The following is a 20,722-nucleotide window of genomic DNA, read 5'->3' as shown; positions in this document are numbered from 1 at the left end:
ACATGATTTTTAGCTTGTCAAAATGTTTTGCGTACATATTTGTACATACGTTTTGTTGTGACTGAGCCCCCCCCCACCCTTTTTTTTTGGGGGGGGGGGGATTCCAAGGACACTGCACACACATATTAATGTGTTTTCATTTGACAAAATTCGAATTTGGTGCTAAACTCTCTTGGGAACTATTGAACACCGACAGGGTTAGAAAACACAATGCAACGCTTATCGCATCTTACAAAGTAAAAAGGCTTTTATAAAGAAATAAATTACAATACGCTGTGAATATCTGCTGTCATCTGCTGGTGAGATCGTGTGACATAAGGTATGATTGACTTACGAAACCGCATGGCAGTCTCAATTTAAGTGGTTTGGAAACCAACATGCTGTGTTTGGTGGAGTTCAAATTTATAATTCGTAATATGAAACTGTGCAGCATACATTAAAGATCTTTCAAAAATTTTTTTTTCCACTAAAGTGCTGTTAAGCTCTACACTGGTGAATAAAACCTTAACCATTCAAAGGGTAAGTTTTGCAGTTCCAAGGGAAAGTTTACTGTCACTTGAAATGGAAAAAGTGTATTTTCACCCAGAAAAAATTGTACATTTGAGCAGGAAATCTAGGAAAAGTCCGGTAATTTTTTTCCTTGTCCGCATATACACCCTGTGGTGGTTGGAAGGTTTGATATTGATGGATGTACTGATGTAGTCATACTTCAGGTGGAGCTCAACAGGAGGAATGTGCCATCTTGGGTTGAGGGTGGTAGGTGATCAGTTTGGGATTCTGAGTGCTTAGGAAGTAGTCCTCTAGATGACCCACGAGTAGGTTGGCATAGGATGGTGCCGTGCAGGTGCCCATTACTGTACCACAGATTTGTTTGTAGGTGATGCCATCAAAGCAGAAGTAATTGTGAGTAAGGATATCACTGATAAGCCAGAAAGCTGTGACCACCTACCTAAAAGCCAGTATGTCCAACTTTGGCACGGATAACAGTGGCAGCGCATCACAGCATGGAACCAATGAGTCCTTGGTATGTCGCTGGAGGGAGTTGGCACGTCCAGGTTTTGATTCCTGCCTGGGCCAGGGATTTTCTCTACACCCCACCCCTCCACAGATTGGGTGTTCATGTTGTCTCAACATTTCATCATGATTTGGGAAATGGTGAGACTGGACTGTGAAAAGATTGGGAATTTGTACAGGCACTGATAACGGATTGGTTGAGCAACCCACAAACCAAACAGCAACAGCATCATCATCATCGTCGTCGTCGTCGTCGTCGTCGTCGTCGTCGTCGTCGTTGTCACCACCACCACCACCACCACCACCACCACATCTGCACATATAGGTCACCCAATTCCTGTAAATTCTGGGCGGGGGGGGGGATGAATTCTGATGCCACATTCAATCACCCCGATGTGTCTGTGTGTTTGATCGGGTTCAGACCTGGTGAGATGGGGATCCAGCACGTAAATTCAAATTGACCACCGTGCTGCTTGAATCACCCCATCACACTACTTGCCTTGTAACATGGCACATTATCTTGCAGAAAAGTGCCACAGCCGTCAGGAAACATGATAGTATTGAGGAGTGTATGTTGTCTGCAACCAGTATGTGATACTCTTTGGCTGTCAAGGTGCTTTGCACGTTCTCCACTGGACCCATGAATACCCATGTGAATGTTCCCCAGAGCATAATGTATCCGCCGTCAGCTTGTCTCCGTGTCACAGTATATGTTAACATTGGTAGATGCATGAGTCATTGGCTGTGGAGGCCCATCGATAGAAGTGTTCTGTGTACTGTGTGTTTGGACACACTTGTCCTCTGCCTAGTATTAAAATCTGATGTTAGTTGCGCCACAGTTTGCCGCCTGTCCTATTTTACCAGTCTACCCCAGCCTTAAGTGAGGGGTGGTGTTGGTTTCACCACATGTGGAAGACACTCAACACATCACTCCTCAAATGCCTGACAAGTCTGGAGTTTCCAAAATGCTCGTCCCGAGCGTCTGGGCCATCACAGTCTCACAGATAGCTTTCGCGCCTCCCCATTCTACACACGGACAGCACCTTCGCTAGTACAACATGCAGCATGCGCGTGTGTGACTGGCAGGCATCCCTTGCCTGTTGATGCTGCTATTGCCTGAATGGGTTTATATCGATAGTAGGGTTGTAGTCATAATTTTCTGGCTGATCAGTGTAGTTGGTCGTGGTGACCAGGAAGGATGTAGTAGTTTCGAAGTCAGATGGGTATTGAAAAAGGTAGTGTTCAATAATGGCAAGGCCATGGGCATTGGGGATGTTAGTGTAGAGGGAGGTGGCATCAACATTGATGACCATGGTGCTGGGTGGTAAAGAAACAGGAACTGTGGAGATTCGATAGAGGGCATGGCTGGTGTCTTTTATGTAGGAGGGTAGCTTGCAGGTAGTTGGCTGAAGGTGTTGGTCCACGTGAGTGTAGATTCTGTCTTGAGGGGTTACAATATCCAAGCCCAATAGGGTGATCGCGGAGAGAGATAGGACTAGGGGTTGGGTTCTGGAATAGATCTAAGAATTTGAGAAAGGACTAGTGGTCCTGCCGAGTTTCTGGAATAGGGTCACTGTGGCATGTTTTGTAGGTGGATGTATCTGATAGCTGGGAGAGTCCCTCTGCCAGATATTCCCTGTGGTTCATAACCAGAGTGGTGGAGGCTTCATTGGTAGATAGGATTTATAACATCACAATCAGCTTTTAGATGATGGAATGTGGCTTTTTCTGTGGATGTAAGCTTGGTTTCCATGTTGAGGGATTTGCAGAATGGTGAGGAGGCAAGATTGAAGGATAACAAATTTTTAGAAGTTAACAGGGATTGTTTTGGAGGCAGTGGGGATGAATCACGGTTGGATGGAGGAGTAAACTGATTCGGGCAGGGTTCAGTGTTGGTTTTGGATTGAGTCTGATTGGTACAGTAGGTGTCAAAGAAGTGTTTTCACTGTAAGGATTGGGAGAAGGAGAGAAGATCTGAACACCCCGAAGGTGGAATTCGGAAGTGGAGCAAAAGGTAAGGCCTTTGGACTTTACTGGGCTGAGGCTTTTGGAAGACAGATTCTGACTATGTTAAGGGTCTGGTTAGATTGTGGATTCTATGTGGTAGTTTGAAGGAGTATTGAGGGTTAGCTAAATGTAGTAGGTCTGTATGGCAGGGTTTGATGACTATGAGAGGAGATTTGATGGAAGTCGTTGAGATGATGGATAGTGGCAATATGAGATGAATAGGTCGGAGGTTTTTGAGGTGGCATTGCACATTTTACTTGAGTTCCATGAGGGCAGTGTCTCAATCCAGGAGATGGGATTCAGGAATTTGGGATTGCAGAGCAGGAGAATTTTAAGAATGGAGAAGAGGTACTGGAAGGTGGTTTTGGCCATATGTATATGGATTTGCAGGACTAGGTTGGCGAGTATTACGCATTGATGGAATTTCAACAGGTAGAGATCATTGCAGAAGAAGGGTTTGCAGCTGGAGATGGGTGATTTCATGACCTCTTGCCTCGTGGCTTAATTCCCTGCATTAGATCCAATATGCAAGACTTGTCGCATACACCCACGCTCTATCATCTACTTCAGTCCTGTCTCAGACACATCCTACTCCATCAAAGGCAGGGCCACCTGTGAAAGCAACATGTGATGTATCAACTAACCTGCAATCACTGTGCTGCTTTCTACGTAAGCATGACAACTAACGAGCTGTCTGCAAGAATGGCCACTGCCAAACTACAGCCCATAGACAGCTGGGCCATCCAGTCACTGGAAATGCTGCCCAAGATGATATGCTTTAGTTTATTGGCAGCTTCACTGCCTATGCCATCTGGATTCTTCCCACCAACAGAAACTTTTATGAAATGCACAGGTGGGAACCCCCCCTATGACATATCCTCCATTTGCCTAAACCTCCACTAGTCCCTGTCTCCCACTTACCTGTCCCATTCCCTGCTCCCACTCCAGTACTTCTCATGTCCATCCCACCAATGCACCTGAAGTCCTTTCCCTTCTTCTCTCCTCTCCTCTCCCTCCCCCCCCCCTCCCACCAACACCCCCACCTAGCCCCTCATCAATGCTTCTCGATGTTGCACTTGAAAGCCCTGAATGCCCGTCAGGCAGCTCTAGCTTCTCCCCCACCCACATCATCGGATATCGTGCTGTCCTTCCCCCTCCTGCCTCATACTGCATCCTTACCACCACCACCACCACCACCACCACCACCCCCACCCCCACCCCCACCCCCATCCCTGGTTGCTGTTATGCCAGACGCATCGCAGTTCGACTCTAGCGCCCTGTGACAGTGACTGTGACGGTGACAGTGCGCATGGGTGTGTGTGTGTGTGTGTGTGTGTGTGTGTGTGTGTGTGTGTGTGTGTTTGTACTTTAGAAGTAGTACTTTGTCTGAAAGCCCAAATATTGAAGGATTCTCTTTTCATTGGTCCTGTCTGCAACTCAACACCTCATCTGTACTGTAAGTAGCACTCTATCCATTCCACATCATTGTTACTCTATCGTGGACTTCCCGCTGTGTTCATTTTTTGAACTGCATCATTTACTCAGTTAATCAGAAAAACAATCTGCATATAATTTTTGGAATGAAATGTATTGCGTCATTGATAAACAGATACAGCCTTAAGTCTACACTGAGAATTTTTCTCTTAGCACCCTACTCTTAGTCATTGTGTGACAGCAGCCGCCACTTGGGGCGCCAAACTGAGTGGCATGCCAGTGGTGCCCAAATGCAAAGTTTGCACAATGTGTATCATAATTAGTATCTAACACTTGAATGGGTGAAAGTATACAGTAACAAAAGCAAGAAATCAAAGAAAATAACTTTTTGCTAGATTTATTTATTTATTTATTTTCTGTCCACATAACAAAAAGTTTTCGGACATTGTCAGGAAAATTTAGATTACATTACAATTAACATTACACATATACAGTAAAATATTTACATTCTTTCATAACAACATATGGATCAGACACATGTCTGTACACATTATTTTTCAAAAGGGTACTACAAGTAGATTCCTCTATAATGTAACACAATTTAACAAATGTGTATTTACAAGCTATCACTGTGTATTAAGGTCCTTCAGCAACCATCTGTAGACCGAATAATAATGCTGTGCTTCAAAATGTTCATTGGTGAATAAAAATTTGCTGTTGAAAAGACTGTAGATTTACTTTATTATTAAATATTCAGTTATTATTATTATTATTATTATTATTATATTAACACAAATGGGTATTGATTCTGTGGTATGAAAATATAATTACTGGTTATATAAACCTATTATCTGACTTTCAGCAACATTATCTTGAGAGTTTTCAAATAATGTTTTCTTTCTCAGTTTTAATACAATATATAATTATTATATTAACAGATGCTGTTCACACTCTGACATGTGCCATAATGCTCCTCAACACGGATCTTCACGGTCAAAATATTGGTCGCAAGATGACATGCACAGAATTCATTGAAAATCTCTCAGAACTGAATGATGGTGACAACTTCCCAAGAGAGGTGCTCAAACAGCTATACCAGGCAATTAAATCTTATCCACTTGAATGGGCATTGTAAGTAATGTTCAGCTTACAAGTACTTGGCTCATTACACTCTGCATGTTATGTTTGTTACATCAGCTGATATCTGCGGTGAGAATGGGAGACTCTTCTAATATAAATGTGTCGTTAATCCAGATTTTATGTTATGTTCTGTACATCCATTCACATGGCAGAAGTATGGGCCGGCAGTTGCAGGAAGTATTGCAGAGTGAGTACTAGGTCACCAGCATTGTGAAGCCTAGTGCAGGGTTGGCTCAGCTGACTGTTAACATGGGGGAGTTATGTAGGAATTTTATGAAAGAAGATCAGGTAGTGATAGTGGGTGGAGCAGGAAATAGTCTTCATAGGGATGGGGAGTATGATGTAGGTAGTTACCTGGTAAAGATAGCTATTAAAACTGGTGGCACTAATGTGCATTTTGTGCCACTGTTTCAGCACAATGATCGGGTTCAACTTAACACTGCTGCTAAGTTTGTTAAAATGGGGCTGGAGAAGGCACTGATGGTGGAGGGCTTGGGTCACATTGCAGTGGTGCCAGTTGAGTCTATCAATAGATTGGGTTTCACTAGGCATGGCCTGCAGCTCAGTAGGTATGGGAAGGTGAGGCTGGCAAAGCTTATAGGTGTCAGTGTAGAGGGCGGTGGTGGGATCACATGTGGAAAAATTCCTGTAGTAGTTGGTGTTAAAGCTGCACCTTTTTTAGAGTGAAGTCAGCTGATAGGTATTCCTGCTTAAAGGAAGTCCCTCTACCGAAGGAATCACCTTCAGAGGAGTTCAGGTATCCAACTAGAGAAGGAATTAGCATATTTCATCAAACTATAAGAGGAATTAGAGATAAAGTTAGTGAACTGCTTATAGATGTTGACTCTGACATTATTGGTATATTGGAGAACTATTTAAATAATTCGACAGTTAAGAGGCTTCCTTTACCAGGATACAGATAAGCTGGCTGTTTTTTTAAGGAGTTCTTTGTGGAGTGGGGTAGTGACCACATACGTATTTAAAAAAAAAAAAAAAAAAAAAAAAAAAAAAAAAAAAAGAACAGGTTTCCATTTGAGTCCGTAGACATATCATGGCACTGCACTGAACATGTATTTGAATGTTGTGTAAGGGCAGTTGAATTTAATTAAAGTTAACTTCTGATTTTTGTTGTTTATAGTCCCCAAACTCTGACTTCAGAGAATTTCTGCTCAAGCTAGAGAGGGTTCTTGGTTCACTTTATAGGAAGTACTAAAATTTAGTTATATGTGGTGACTTCAATATTAATTCTGTATGTGACTGTGCAAGAAAAAGGATATTGGACGATCTCTTAAATTCATATGATCTGATGCAGACTGTTTTCTTCCAACCAGGATGCAGGGGAACAGTAGCACAGCCATAGACAATATTTCTATTCATTCTTTGTTACTAGATGGGAGTCTGTTAGTGAAAGGGTGAATGGCCTTTCAGACCATGATGCACAAATTTTAACACTAAAAGGTTTCTGTATTCAAACATCTTTGCAGACGCCTCTTTAGTACTTTACATTCTGCACAGAAATTAGTCATCTTAGATTTAAAAATCTATTCAATTGCCGTGCTTCATTTCTGACTGTATCACTATTAGGCATAAGAAGAATACGAATATAAACATGACATGATATGTATATTCTTCCGCGTTTGCTGTTGTCTCACTCTAGTTTCGTAGTTTATTAGGCAGACAGGATTTAAATGAAATAGCAGCAAACACAAAACAATACATGGTAAAATGTTTATATTAGTATTATTCTTATGGCGAAGAGAATACGGCATGTGATTCACAATTCATAAAAGTTCCTATTAGCAACCATCTCTTCTCACAGGTAGGAAAAAATTCAGAACTTAGAGTTGGCCATATTGACAAACATCTCAAACAGTCTTGCCAGTCGGATTTTCATAGTACATTGAAATGCTGCTACATTCGAAGATGAACAATACGGAATTTGTATTTACTTCTTTGGATAATGTATGAAAATGCAGTGGTCGAAACTCGGGGCGGAGAAAAAAAGCTCGTCTTCCACCTGTTTTTTAAATTTATTTCCAGACGCAGAGGTTTTGGCACCAGTATTTATCTTTGTGCCTGCAAAGCATGCCTGTGTAGCGCTACATATATTTGACGGCAGAAGTTAGTTGTGGCGGCACCTACCAACATTTTTCAGAACTTCCGCTTACTTTGCACTCGATTCTAAGCCGCAGGCGGTTTTTTGGATTACAAAAACCGGAAAAAAGTGCGTCTTAGATTCGACTAAATACAGTAGTTCGTAGTAAAAATATTTCTGTTACTGATAAATCAGATATGTGTGCAGTATTTAACAATCATTTTGCGAGCATTGCTGGTGAATTAAATAAAAATTCAGTTTCTACAGGGAACCATATAACTCTCTTAGCAAATGCCTTTCCGAGATTGATGACTGAAATATTCCTGTGTGATATTGACAAGGGGTAGATTGAGTCAATAATTAAATCACTAAAGACTAGTGACTCTCATGGACATGATGGAGTGCCTTGCAGAATATTAAAGTAGTGTGCTGCACATGTTAACCCTGTACTTAGCCATATTTGTAATGTTTCCTGTAAGAATGGTCAGTTTCCTGAACAATTAAAGTACTCAGTAGGAAAGCGGGTTTATAAAAAGGGAGAAAGGGATAATGTAGACAATTTGACATATTTCTATGCAATCAGTGTTTTCTAAAGTTATTGAAAAGCCTATAATTCGCTATGAAATGTACAGTTTGGTTTTAGAAGTGGTTTAACAACTGAAAATGCTGTATTCTCTTTCCTCTGTGAGACAGCGGCTGGTTTAAACAAAAGGTTTCAAGCACTAGGCATATTCTTTTATTTAATTAAAGCGTTTGTGTTGATCACAAGTTGGACCATTATGGAATATGGGAAGTAGCTTACAATCCGTTCACCTCTTACTTTAACAGGAGACAGCAAAAGGTAACTATTCATAGTGTTGAGAATGGCTATGATTGGGGTCTGAGTGGGGCATGGTGAAATAAGGGTGCCCCAGGGATCAGTGCTGGGGCCTCTCATGTTCCTCATTTATATATAAATGATATGCCCTCCAGTGTCACAGGTAATTCTAAAATATTTCTGTCTGCTGATGACATTAGCTTCATAGTGAAGGACATCGTGTGCAACATTTGCTCTGCATCAAATAGAGCAGTTTATGACGCAAGTTCATGGCTTCTAGAAAATAAACTAACGCTAAATCACAGTAAGACTCAGATTATACAATTTATAACACAGAGTTCAACAAAACCCGTCATATTAATTATGCAAAATGGGCATATGATTAGTGAAACTGAATAGTTCAAATTTCTAGGCATTCAGATAGATGGTAAACTGTCGTGGAAAGCCCACATTCAGGATTGTGTTCAGAGACCTAATGCTGCTGTTTTTACTATTCAAATGGTATCTGAAGTAAGTGATAGTTCAACACAAGAAGTGGTCTATTTTGCTTATTTTCATTAGCTTATGATATATGGTATTATATTTTGGGATGGCTCTTCCCATTCTTGAAAGATATTTTTGGCTCAGAAACAGGCGGTTCGAGCAATACGTGGTGTAAGTGTACAAGCCTCTTTGTCGACCCCTGTTCATTAGTCTGGGTATTCTGACATTAGCCTCCGAATATATATACATTCTTTACTGTCATTTCTTGTTAACAATATCACCTTATTCCCAAGAATTAGCAGCTTCCACTCAGTTAATACTTGGCAGAAATCCAATCTGCATTCGGATCGCACTTCCTTGACTCTTGTGCAGAAGGTGTGAAGTATACTGCTGCATCTGTTTTCAATAAGCTACCACAACAATTAAAAAATCTTAGCAGTAATCGACATGCTTTCAAATCAAAAATAAATTTTTGAGGAAATACATTTTTTAAATATCATACTGAAGAACTGATTACATAAATGAGAAAATTTAACGTTTACAGTACTTTTGTAGGCATAACTATTAATTGCGTGTTTGACTTTTCTAAAATTTTCAATGCTTATATTTGAGTACAGAGACACAGTCTCCAAATTTTTTCTGAAGTCAGTAAATGCAAAGACTGGGAGTCAGTAAATGCAAAGACTGGGAGTCAGTAAATGCAAAGACTGGGAGTCAGTAAATGCAAAGACTGGGAGTCAGTAAATGCAAAGACTGGGAGTCAGTAAATGCAAAGACTGGGAGTCAGTAAATGCAAAGACTGGGAGTCAGTAAATGCAAAGACTGGGAGTCAGTAAATGCAAAGACTGGGAGTCAGTAAATGCAAAGACTGGGAGTCAGTAAATGCAAAGACTGGGAGTCAGTAAACGCAAAGACTGGGAGTCAGTAAACGCAAAGACTGGGAGCCAGTAAACGCAAAGACTGGGAGTCAGTAAACGCAAAGACTGGGAGTCAGTAAACGCAAAGACTGGGAGTCAGTAAACGCAAAGACTGGGAGTCAGTAAACGCAAAGACTGGGAGTCAGTAAACGCAAAGACTGGGAGTCAGTAAACGCAAAGACTGGGAGTCAGTAAACGCAAAGACTGGGAGTCAGTAAACGCAAAGACTGGGAGTCAGTAAACGCAAAGACTGGGAGTCAGTAAACGCAAAGACTGGGAGTCAGTAAACGCAAAGACTGGGAGTCAGTAAACGCAAAGACTGGGAGTCAGTAAATGCAAAGATCGGAAGTTAAAACTTGTTAATATACATGTTCAAAGCATTTCTTTTTTATCATTAGCATTAATTACAAAGAAAGCTACTCTATTATTCATTTTGGCTAGAAATAAAATAATGTACTACAGTATAACACATTAGTATCATACTTTTCTGTAAATGTTTGATAAGTAGAAGTGTAAAATAGTGACAGATGTTATTGAGATAAAAATTCAAAATACCGGCTACAACTACCAATATTAGGTGATAAGGATATCCACATTAAGACATAATCTTCCAAAGGCTACCATGGCTCACAAGGTCAAAAGTTTCTCGAGGTTGATAAAGGCGATATGGGTTTCTATATTAAATTCTCTGTGTTTTTCTACAATGTTTTTAATTACAAACACATTGTCTGTGCCTGAATGGCCTGATTTAAATCCATTTTATTATTCAGTAATAATAGCTTCTGTCATACTTTTTATGAGGTTATTGATGTCATGAGTTACAATTAATGGAATGAAATTTCCATTTCTTGAAAAGGGAGATTATTTCTGCTGTATACCAAGGATCTGGGGATGTGCAGTTCATCCAACATTCATTTACTAAGTTTAAAAGTCTTTTATCTGGCCATAACCCCTCATATTTAATTAGTTCTGCATTTATTCCATCTATTCCAGTAGCTTTTCTGTTTTTCATGCACTTTCAAAGCCACATGGAGCTCGTCCGTAGTAATTGGGTCTACTGTTTCATTGTAAACACTTTCCCCATTGTTATCTTAAGCCTTCTCTGTACACAGTAAGTCTGTATAATGCTTTATACATTGTTCATTGGGTATAATGGCAAGTGAGGTAGTGTCTCTTTTCTACCTTGTTCAGGGCTGTCTACTGTGTACGTTGTGTTCTGAGAGGCTTATGCAGAAGTGTCATGACTCTTGGTGTGTTTTGCACTCTGTTTGTTTCACAGTGTTTCTTTTTGTTTCTTATTTTTCCCTGCTCTCGTATGTTTTTGTCTGTAGAAATTTCAAACAAGCTACTTGTTTTTCTTTAATGGCTTCTTTAATTTCTGTGTTCCAAATTCTGAGTTTTTTTCCCATCTATCTTTTTTTCCAATTGCTTCCGAGGCAGTTTTATTGACACATGTCTTAATATTAATTCACTCTATATTGATGTCCTTGTTGATTGGTAGTGAAGCAAGGTTTTCTTGGAGTCTGTGCTGATAAAGTTTCGAAGTACCATATTCCAACTGGAGGTGTACTTTGAACAACCCTTACTGTGCTTTGTTTTGGAGTTTCTTTGTTTTCTTCACTTTTGATAGTAGCCTTAACTTACTGCCTAAAGGGTAGTTGTTGTTGCCTGTGTCGCTTACTCTATTAACATGTATATCTTGTATAAGAGTCTTAATTTTATCATTAAGTAATATATTAGCAACCAGTCATCTTATGTCTCATGCATTCCATCTGAACTCGTGAGAGTCTTTCTTTCTGTAAAATGATTTAGTAATTTTAAAATTATTAAAAGAGGCAAATTGGCGTAATTCCTTTGATTATTGTTAAGAATGTTTTCTCCAAATATTCCTATTATACCTGGTATAGGTAGTTTTCAGACACTTACATTAAAATTACAGGCTTTGAAAAAATGGTCTGTCTCGTTAACTCTGTTAACTTCTTTCTGAAGAGCATTATACAAAGTGTCAGTATCAACCTTCCTTCCCTCCTCTTGTCTGTGTACACCTATAAGTGTTAGATGACCACTTAGAATTTGAAATCTGACTGTCATCGTTCTTTCATTTATGAAGCTGTACTGATGAATCTTTCTTCTCCATTCATCACTGAATGAAATTGCTACTCCAGCATTGGCTTGTTTTCTTTGTGGGGTGCATCTCTAAGCCATCCAGTAGTCTGTCAGATCTTTTGTTCCTTTTAATTTTTTTTTTCTTAATTTCTGTTATTATTGCAGTGTCTACTTTCCTCTCATTGAGTACTCGATTTAAATTGTTTTCTGTGTTGGTCAATCCTGTAACTTTCCATGTAGCTAAAGACATACAATCTGTAATGACATACAATCTGTAATGCCAAATCACAAATCTGTTGTCCTTAAGATTTTCCTATTGTCACCAGTTGATCCAGTCCTTTATCTGAGGCTATTTGTGAGTTTGTTAGGAATTTTACAATCCTCAGGCTGCATTACGAGTGCTGCACAGATTAAATCACGCCATGGGGCTGTCACCACTAGGTATCGTGACCTGCCTGATTTTCTGTTGGGGAGTCTCTCTTAGGGAAGCTGGCATCACCGTGCCTCTAGAGCCCTCTCTGCCATTATGGGGAGATTTAAATGGCAAATTAAAGCGTGATATGAAATATGTGTGTACTTCAGTAAGGAGTAAGTAGGAAGGGGTAACCCTTCAAATTTTTTTGCAGAAATGTTTCCATATTTTCTAAGAATTTTTGACGACAGAAGGGTGTGTGAAGTGTGTGTACGTTACCTTCCCAACTCCTTTGTACGAGTTGACTTACTTGGTAGTGCACAGCCGATCTTCTTCCCTGTTTAGGCGGCTGCTGGAATCTCTATAAACTTCTAAAGATGATGCTAGTTAAAGGAATCTCTCAGACTCCCTCTTTACTCGTGAAATAAGGAGGTACTCGAAGAATACTTTTAGTTCACTATCGGTTCCACAGAGAACAAAATTCACACTTCTCACATAAACATTCGACTTCTTGTAAGTCACCCGTGTCGTCTCACATTAGAAACAATTAAGTTACATTTTCAACAGAGTTGGTTTAATAACCAAGACTCTTTTACACCGAAATCACAAACATGTCTTGCCTCTAGCAAATCCGGATTCAGAGTTTTTTAAGAGTTCTTTTTTCACTAACAATAGCCACTGACACTATTATCACACAGTTACATAAATACTCCATGGTCCTCTCATACGCACTCACTAAACAGCCATGGACCGCTTGTCGGTGCTGTTTGACCGCTGCATTTACATTCTTCCTGCGACTGAATTTAAACCTGCACACACAGACATGTGACACACAGTAGATAGGATTCCGCTCTCTCACACTTGTATCTAAAATATCATGTGTTCGAGAGGATAGAAGGCTGAGTGGTTCTAGAATTTACGCAGAAATTCTCGAAACAATACAGTTTGGATTGTATTCAGCTCAGATGGTAAATATCCTCTTTTACCATGAAACCATAAGAATTATGTTATCCTGAAGGGAAGGTGGAAATCTCTTAAAATGAAACATATCATCTGTAAGTGAGAAACTTCACATTAGAAATTGGAAGAAAATGAAATATGTTTTCAGATCCGTAACAAAATCTATCTTTTTGTAATTTGTTGCCCACTGTTACCACAATAATTAAACACTGTGTATATTTGTGGCAACCCTTATTAATTGTTGCGTTTATTAATCTATTTTACAAAGCATGTAGAGGCTACTTATTTTGTCATGGACGTTCTAACATCAAGAGCAACTGTACAAAGGATTCCTTATGGAGTCACCGACAAGAAATGTTGGAGAGATGGGGAAATTTGATTGTGGGATTATGTTACCAACCACAAATGTGGGAATTTCAGATAAATCGCTGAACAGTTCATCTGAATAACAGGGATGCAGTATGGATTAACTGCACTGCAGTTTACACTTTTCATTATTCTGTGAGGTACATTCTGGAATCATTTTAATGACCAGAATGCTAACATGTGAACTCCAGCTGGTAGTGTAACTACTAACAATGCTCCCGAGCCCCAGAAGAAATAAACATTATTACTGCCAAACTGTTGTACATATTTAAACATGAGAGAATAGTTTTAGTGTTGATAACATTTCTTTTGACATCCATAGTGTTTAGAAGTCCCCAGAAGGCGTAGAAGCAACTTTAACTAATTTAGTAGTAATAAAGACATGTCTTCGGTGTCTGGCTGTTTAATAATTTGCATGATGTGTTGAAAATATTTTCCCTGAATGGACTCGGTAGTTCTACAGTAATTAAAGACTAACTTGCAGACATCTGACCCATAAAAACCTACCTTCCATTTTCGCTTTAGAATCATTTCTAGATGCCATCTTTCTTCACCAGGTGTTTACAAAGTGTAATGGTTTGTATATGATGTATCATGACAGTTAAATGAGCCTGTGACCACTGGAGACAGTGCCACAGATTGTCCCAAAGTCATAAAACAACACATACATGCCATGTTAACCCACATAAATCCACCTGATGATGAAGGTTTAAAGCTTTGGAATATGTTGTGGAAATAAACAAACAGTGGCTGGTACTGATTATGCACTTTTGTTTGGCCCCATGGTGAGCAGTGGAAGTTGGCTGTATTCATGCTGTTCCAGAATGTTTACAGTCACTATCGAAATTAGCTATGAAATTGTATTGTGTGCCATAACAATAAGTAGCCATTGTGAATATAGTGTTGATCCATGTGTGGTGTTATGTGTAGTGACCGTTAATATTATTTACAAAAGAGAGCTAAGATGCTGTACCTGGTCCTGGTCCGAAATGTGAAATAATTTGGGTGAAGGTCACAGTTAAAGCAGGCTCAGACATGGTAATTGGATGTCTCTATAGGCCCCCTCGCTCAGCAGCTGTTGTGGCTGAGCACCTGAAGGATAATTTGGAAAATATTTTGAGTGGTTTTCCCCACCATGTTATAGTTCTGGGTGGAGATTTTAATTTGCCGGATATAGACTGGGAGACTCAAACGTTTATAACGGGTGGCAGGGACAAAGAATCCAGTGAAATTTTTTTAAGTGCTTTATCTGAAAACTACCTTGAGCAGTTAAACAGAGAACCGACTCGTGGCGATAACGTATTAGACCTTCTGGTGACAAACAGACCCGAAATATTTGAAACAGTTAACGCAGAACAGGGAATCAGCGATCATAAAGCGGTTACTGCATCGATGATTTCACCCGTAAATAGAAATATTAAAAAAGGTAGGAAGATTTTTCTGTTTAACAAAAGTGACAAAAAGCAGATTACAGAGTACCTGACGGCTCAACACAGAAGTTTTGTCTCAAGTACAGATAGTGTCGAGGATCAGTGGACAAAGTTCAAAACCATCGTACAATATGCGTTAGATGAGTATGTGCCGAGCAACTTCGTAAGAGATGGAAAAGAGCCACCGTGGTACAACAACCGAGTTAGAAAACTGCTGCGGAAGCAAAGGGAACTTCACAGCAAACATAAACATAGCCAAAGCCTTGCAGACAAACAAAAATTACCCGAAGCGAAATGTAGTGTGAGGAGGGCTATGCGAGAGGCGTTCAATGAATTCGAAATAAAGTTCTATGTACTGACTTGGCAGAAAATCCTAAGAAATTTTGGTCTTACGTCAAAACGGTAGGAGGATCAAAACAAAATGTCCAGACGCTCTGTGACCAAAATGGTACTGAAACAGAGGATGAGAGACTAAAGGCCGAAATACCAAATGTCCTTTTCCAAAGCTGTTTCACAGAGGACGACTGCATTGTAGTTCCTTCTGTAGATTGTCGCACAGATGACAAAATGGTAGATATCGAAATAGACAACAGAGGTATAGAGAAACAAGTCGCTCAAAAGAGTAAAGGCCGCTGGACCTGGTGCGATACCAGTTCGATTTTACACAGAGTACGCGAAGGAACTTGGCGCCCCCCCCCCCCCCCCCATTCTTGCAGCGGTGTACCGTAGGTCTCTAGAAGAGCATAGCGAAAAGGGCACAGGTCATCCCCGTTTTCACGAAGAGACGTCGAACAGATGTGCAGAACTATAGACCTATATCTCTAACGTCGATCAGTTGTAGAATTTTGGAACACGTATTATGTTCAAGTATAATGACTTTTCTGGAGACAAGAAATCTACTCTGTTGGAATCAGCATGGGTTTCGAAAAAGACGGTCGTGTGAAACCCAGCTCGTGCTATTCGTCCACGAGACTCAGAGGGCCATACACACGGGTTCACAGGTAGATGCCGTGTTTCTTGACTTCCGCAAGGCGTTCGATACAGTTCCCCACAGTCGTTTAATGAACAAAGTAAGAGCATATGGACTATCAGACCAATTGTGTGATTGGATTGAAGAGTTCCTAGATAACAGAACGCAGCATGTCATTCTCAATGGAGAGAAGTCTTCCGAAGTAAGAGTGATTTCAGGTGTGCCGCAGGGGAGTGTCATAGGACCGTTGCTATTCACAATATACATAAATGACCTTGTGGACGACATTGGAAGTTCACTGAGGCTTTTTGCGGATGATGCTGTGCTATATCGAGGGGTTGTAACATTGGAAAATTGTACTGAAATGCAGGAGGATCAGCAGCGAATTGACGCATGGTGCAGGGAATGGCAATTGAATCTCAATGTAGACAAGTGTAATGTGCTGCGAATACATAGAAAGATAGTTCCCTTATCATTTAGCTACAATATAGCAGGTCAGCAACTGGAAGCAGTTAATTCCATAAATTATTTGGGAGTACGCATTAGGAGTGATATAAAATGGAATGATCATATAAAGTTGATAGTTGGTAAAGCAGATGCCAGATTGAGATTCATTGGAAGAATCCTAAGGAAAAGCAATCCGAAAACAAAGGAAGTAGGTTACAGTATGCTTGTTAGCCCATTGCTTGAGTACTGCTCAGCAGTGTGGGATCCGTACCAGATAGGGTTGATAGAAGAGGTAGAGAAGATCCAACGGAGAAGAGCGCGCTTCATTACAGGATCATTTAGTAATTGCGAAAGCGTTACGGAGATGATAGATAAACTCCAGTGGAAGACTCTGCAGGAGAGATGTTCAGTAGCTCGGTACGGGCTTTTGTTGAAGTTTCGAGAACATACCTTCACCGAAGAGTCAAGAAGTATATTGCTCCCTCCTACGTGTATCTCGCGAAGAGACCGTGAGGATAAAATCAGAGAGATTAGAGCCCACAGAGAAGCATACCGACAATCCTTCTTTCTACTAACAATACGAGACTGGAATAGGAGGGAGAACCGATAGAGGTACTCAAGGTACCCTCCGCCACACAGTGTCAGGTGGCTGCGGAGTATGGATGTAGATGTAGATTAGTGACTCAACTTTCCCCTGACTTCTGCAATGCATGAACCTATTACACGTTCATTCCTTTTGAAAGCTGTGAGCTGGCTGCTGTGGGAGGAGGAGGCGGGTCTTTTCTCAACAGCCAATGTGCTATGAGCAGATCGAAAATTTCCATTCCCAACATTCTCCGCTCAGGGGCCAAGTGAAAGTGTGTGATCAGTAACAGTAAACCTGTTGTTTCATCCAATAACAGTCATGGTAAATTCTAACTTAAAATGTTTGCATTTAGAGTTGTTGATTTATTCCAATTTTGAATGAGATTGGATTTCCGGTAAATACTATAATAATTTTTGAGAGTATGTTTTCTTCTTAGTGTCTGTGGTAGTGGTGGCAGCAGCGGCAGCGGCGGCAGCAGCGGCAGTGTAATAGTAGGACTGACCTGAGTATGGCTACTACTCAAATATTATGTTGCAGAGATGATGATGCCGGCAGTGATGAATGCAGCCTCCCAGCAAAGCAAGCTGATGGGCAGCATAGCCTTTCAGCTAGCAATCCTTTCCTTGATGTGCCTAATGCTGCTACAGCAGTTGAGTACAAGAAAGGCTATGTTATGAGAAAGAGCTGTATTGATCCAAATGGGAAGAAGAGTGAGTACATATCAATTCCCAATGAAGAAAAAATATTTACATTGTCTAAAACCTTCACAAAGTTAATAAGTGCACAAACATAGAGCTTACATAGTTATAAGCTCTGTGTATGAAACCAAAGTAAAACGAGATAGAAAACTGCTTATTAGGAGAAAGTAAGGGAACTTAACTTCCCTTGGCTTTTCTACTTTTTATGTGTCATTTGTTTTTACCCATGTCCTCAACATTCTAATAAATGGAAGCAGTTCCGGAAGTTCTGGATTTATTCCCAGTTTTGAACAGCTTCTGTTTTTAAGCAGAGTATCTATACCTTTCTAAGTTAGTTTGTATAACACCATTAGTTGTAACAAATATGAGAAAAGTGTTTAAAAGATTGTGACCCCCATGTGAATGTTAGTAAGTCTCAGTAATCAGTATATAAACCAACAACACTGAGAACAATTTTTTAAATAATATATATATAATGTGGACAACAAAATTTCTTGGAAGGTACCTGAATAAAAATCTTTGCTGGGTAAATCAAATAATTTTTATTTGTGAGGAAAATCAGTAGGAATTTATGACTCCTTGGCCAACTGCAGATACAGTTAATATCCGAACAGTGACTTGTTTATTATAGTACTATTTACCTGTTTTTAATTATGACATTAAATTTATGGACTGTGCAGCTGATGCGTAAATAGAGTGTTGCTGCTACAGAAAAGGATACAAGTACTGAATGGGCTATGAAGAATTTTGTCGTGAAGTTTTGGCGCAATGTAAATACTTAACAGAATATTCTTTGCACTTAATTTAAATTAGTTTTCATGTACCCAGAAATTCTACTTATTAAGTGTAGTGGTGTGTTTGGGTGCAATACCAGGACTAAAGACAACTACTTTGACAAAAAAGTAAATTTAAAAATGACTGAACAATGCTTTTATATGAGTTGTTTAATAAGCTGCCAGACACTGTATTAGAGGAATTATTTAAAATTGATTTTTTTTATACAGAAGTTTTTATCTGCTCAATGTGGAAGATGTAGCATCTGATGGAAATTGATATATGACATTGCTTGGATTGTGAACCCTGTTATATGAAGGTGACTCAGATTTAAATTGTAATTGTGCCATTGTACTGTGCAAGCATTTCTGAACAAGATGGTGGAGTGGTGGGTTGAAGAGTGGAGTGTTAAAGGCTGGTTTGTTACGGTTGGGGAACCAGCTTGTTTTGCTACTTCACTCTGTTTGGCTCCTGTGAAGTCATGAATGAAGAAGAGCTTCCTTCTTCTATTAAGCAATGTTATTATCATGAAGTTTTTGCAAGCATTTCTGAACAAGATGGTGGAGTGGTGGGTTGAAGAGTGGAGTGTTAAAGGCTGGTTTGTTACGGTTGGGGAACCAGCTTGTTTTGCTACTTCACTCTGTTTGGCTCCTGTAAAGTCATGAATGAAGAAGAGCTTCCTTCTTCTATTAAGCAATGTTATTATCATGAAGTTTTAAACCTATCAAGCGGTTAGACTCTCAGAGATTTTGACTCATTTGAAGGAACAGTTGAGGATGCTACACTGTCCCAGAACTGAGTGTTTACATGAGCCAGAGAATTTAATGGTTACTGAGAAAGTGTAGAAAATGAAGGTCATGCTCAACATCCAAAGTCAAGGCTTGGAGGCAAATATGTGCTGTTAGAGAGAGAGAGAGAGAGAGAGAGAGAGAGAGAGAGAGAGAGAGAGAGAGAGTATTGAAGGTGATTACACAGCAGGAGTGGGTGAAAGCATTGGGAGTGCTCGCTCGTACTATATTGATGATTAGTTTGGCTTTAGAAAAATTAGTGCTGCAGGGTTCCGAAGTTGTTAATGGAACCACAGAAACTGGTCAGGTTGGAGATCTGTAAGAGACTTTGGAATTGATTCTGTAAGAAGGGGAGGATTTTTTGAAGTGCATCATCACATGTGAGATATGGGTCTATCATTACATTCCAGAATTCAGAATATAAGGAGTGGCAAAGAAAGGATGAAGGTTGTCCATGAAGGCCAAAAGCTGCCTCTCAGCCAGTAAAGTTTTGCAACCATTCTTTTTACTACAGAGGAGTGCTACTCATTGACTTTCTTCACAATCGATGTCCGCCCCCGGTAGCTGAGTGGTCAGCGCGACAGACTGTCAATCCTAAGGGCCCGGGTTCGATTCCCGGCTGGGTCATAGATTTTCTCCGCTCAGGGACTGGGTGTTGTGTTGTCCTAATCATCATCATTTCATCCCCATCGACGCGCAAGTCGCCGAAGTGGCGTCAAATTGAAAGACTTGCACCAGGCGAGCGGTCTACCCGATGGGAGGCCCTCGTCACACGACATCATCATCATCATCATTCACAATCGATGTACAGTGAATGTAGCTTACTACTGCCATGGCTAACTTTAGCAAAAGCCACGTACTGAAACAAAAGACGGAAAGTGCATCAGAGATGTTATCCTTCCCCAAGACAATGCTAAGCCTCGCATAGCGAATTTGACAAGGGACAAATTAGTGGACATGGATTGGGAAATCCTTGACCACCTTTCCTACTGTCCAGATTTGCACCTATGCCGCCGCCCCCCCCCCCCCCCCCCCCCCCCTCCTTCGACTATTTTTCCTTAGCATCTGTGAAAGAATTGCTTGGAGGGAAAACGGTTCAAAGACATCAAGGAGGATATGTGCAATTGGCTAATGATGCGCTCTCAAACTTTTTATGAACGAAGAATGTTGAAGCTTCAGAATCACTGGCAAAAGTGTGTAGAATGTGGAGGAAGCTATGTAGGGGAAAAAAATCCTGAAGATTTCAGTTGTGTAAATGATAAATGAATAAATATATAA

General features: G+C 40.3%; 1 protein-coding gene across 1 annotated transcript in view; it reads left to right on the top strand.

The window, feature by feature from the left end:
- LOC126233650 (PH and SEC7 domain-containing protein-like) overlaps window positions 1–20,722 on the top strand; it is a 291,525-nt gene that overhangs the window by 119,732 nt on the left and 151,071 nt on the right. Inside the window, exons 10-11 of the mRNA XM_049942879.1 lie at window positions 5,394–5,586; window positions 17,722–17,894. Coding sequence (XP_049798836.1) covers window positions 5,394–5,586; window positions 17,722–17,894 — 366 coding nt within the window. The remainder of the gene's footprint in view (window positions 1–5,393; window positions 5,587–17,721; window positions 17,895–20,722) is intronic.

The sequence above is a fragment of the Schistocerca nitens genome, chromosome 1 (genome assembly GCF_023898315.1).
Source record: "Schistocerca nitens isolate TAMUIC-IGC-003100 chromosome 1, iqSchNite1.1, whole genome shotgun sequence".
Taxonomy (NCBI): domain Eukaryota; kingdom Metazoa; phylum Arthropoda; class Insecta; order Orthoptera; family Acrididae; genus Schistocerca; species Schistocerca nitens.
This window is presented reverse-complemented; position numbering and strand designations above follow the sequence as displayed.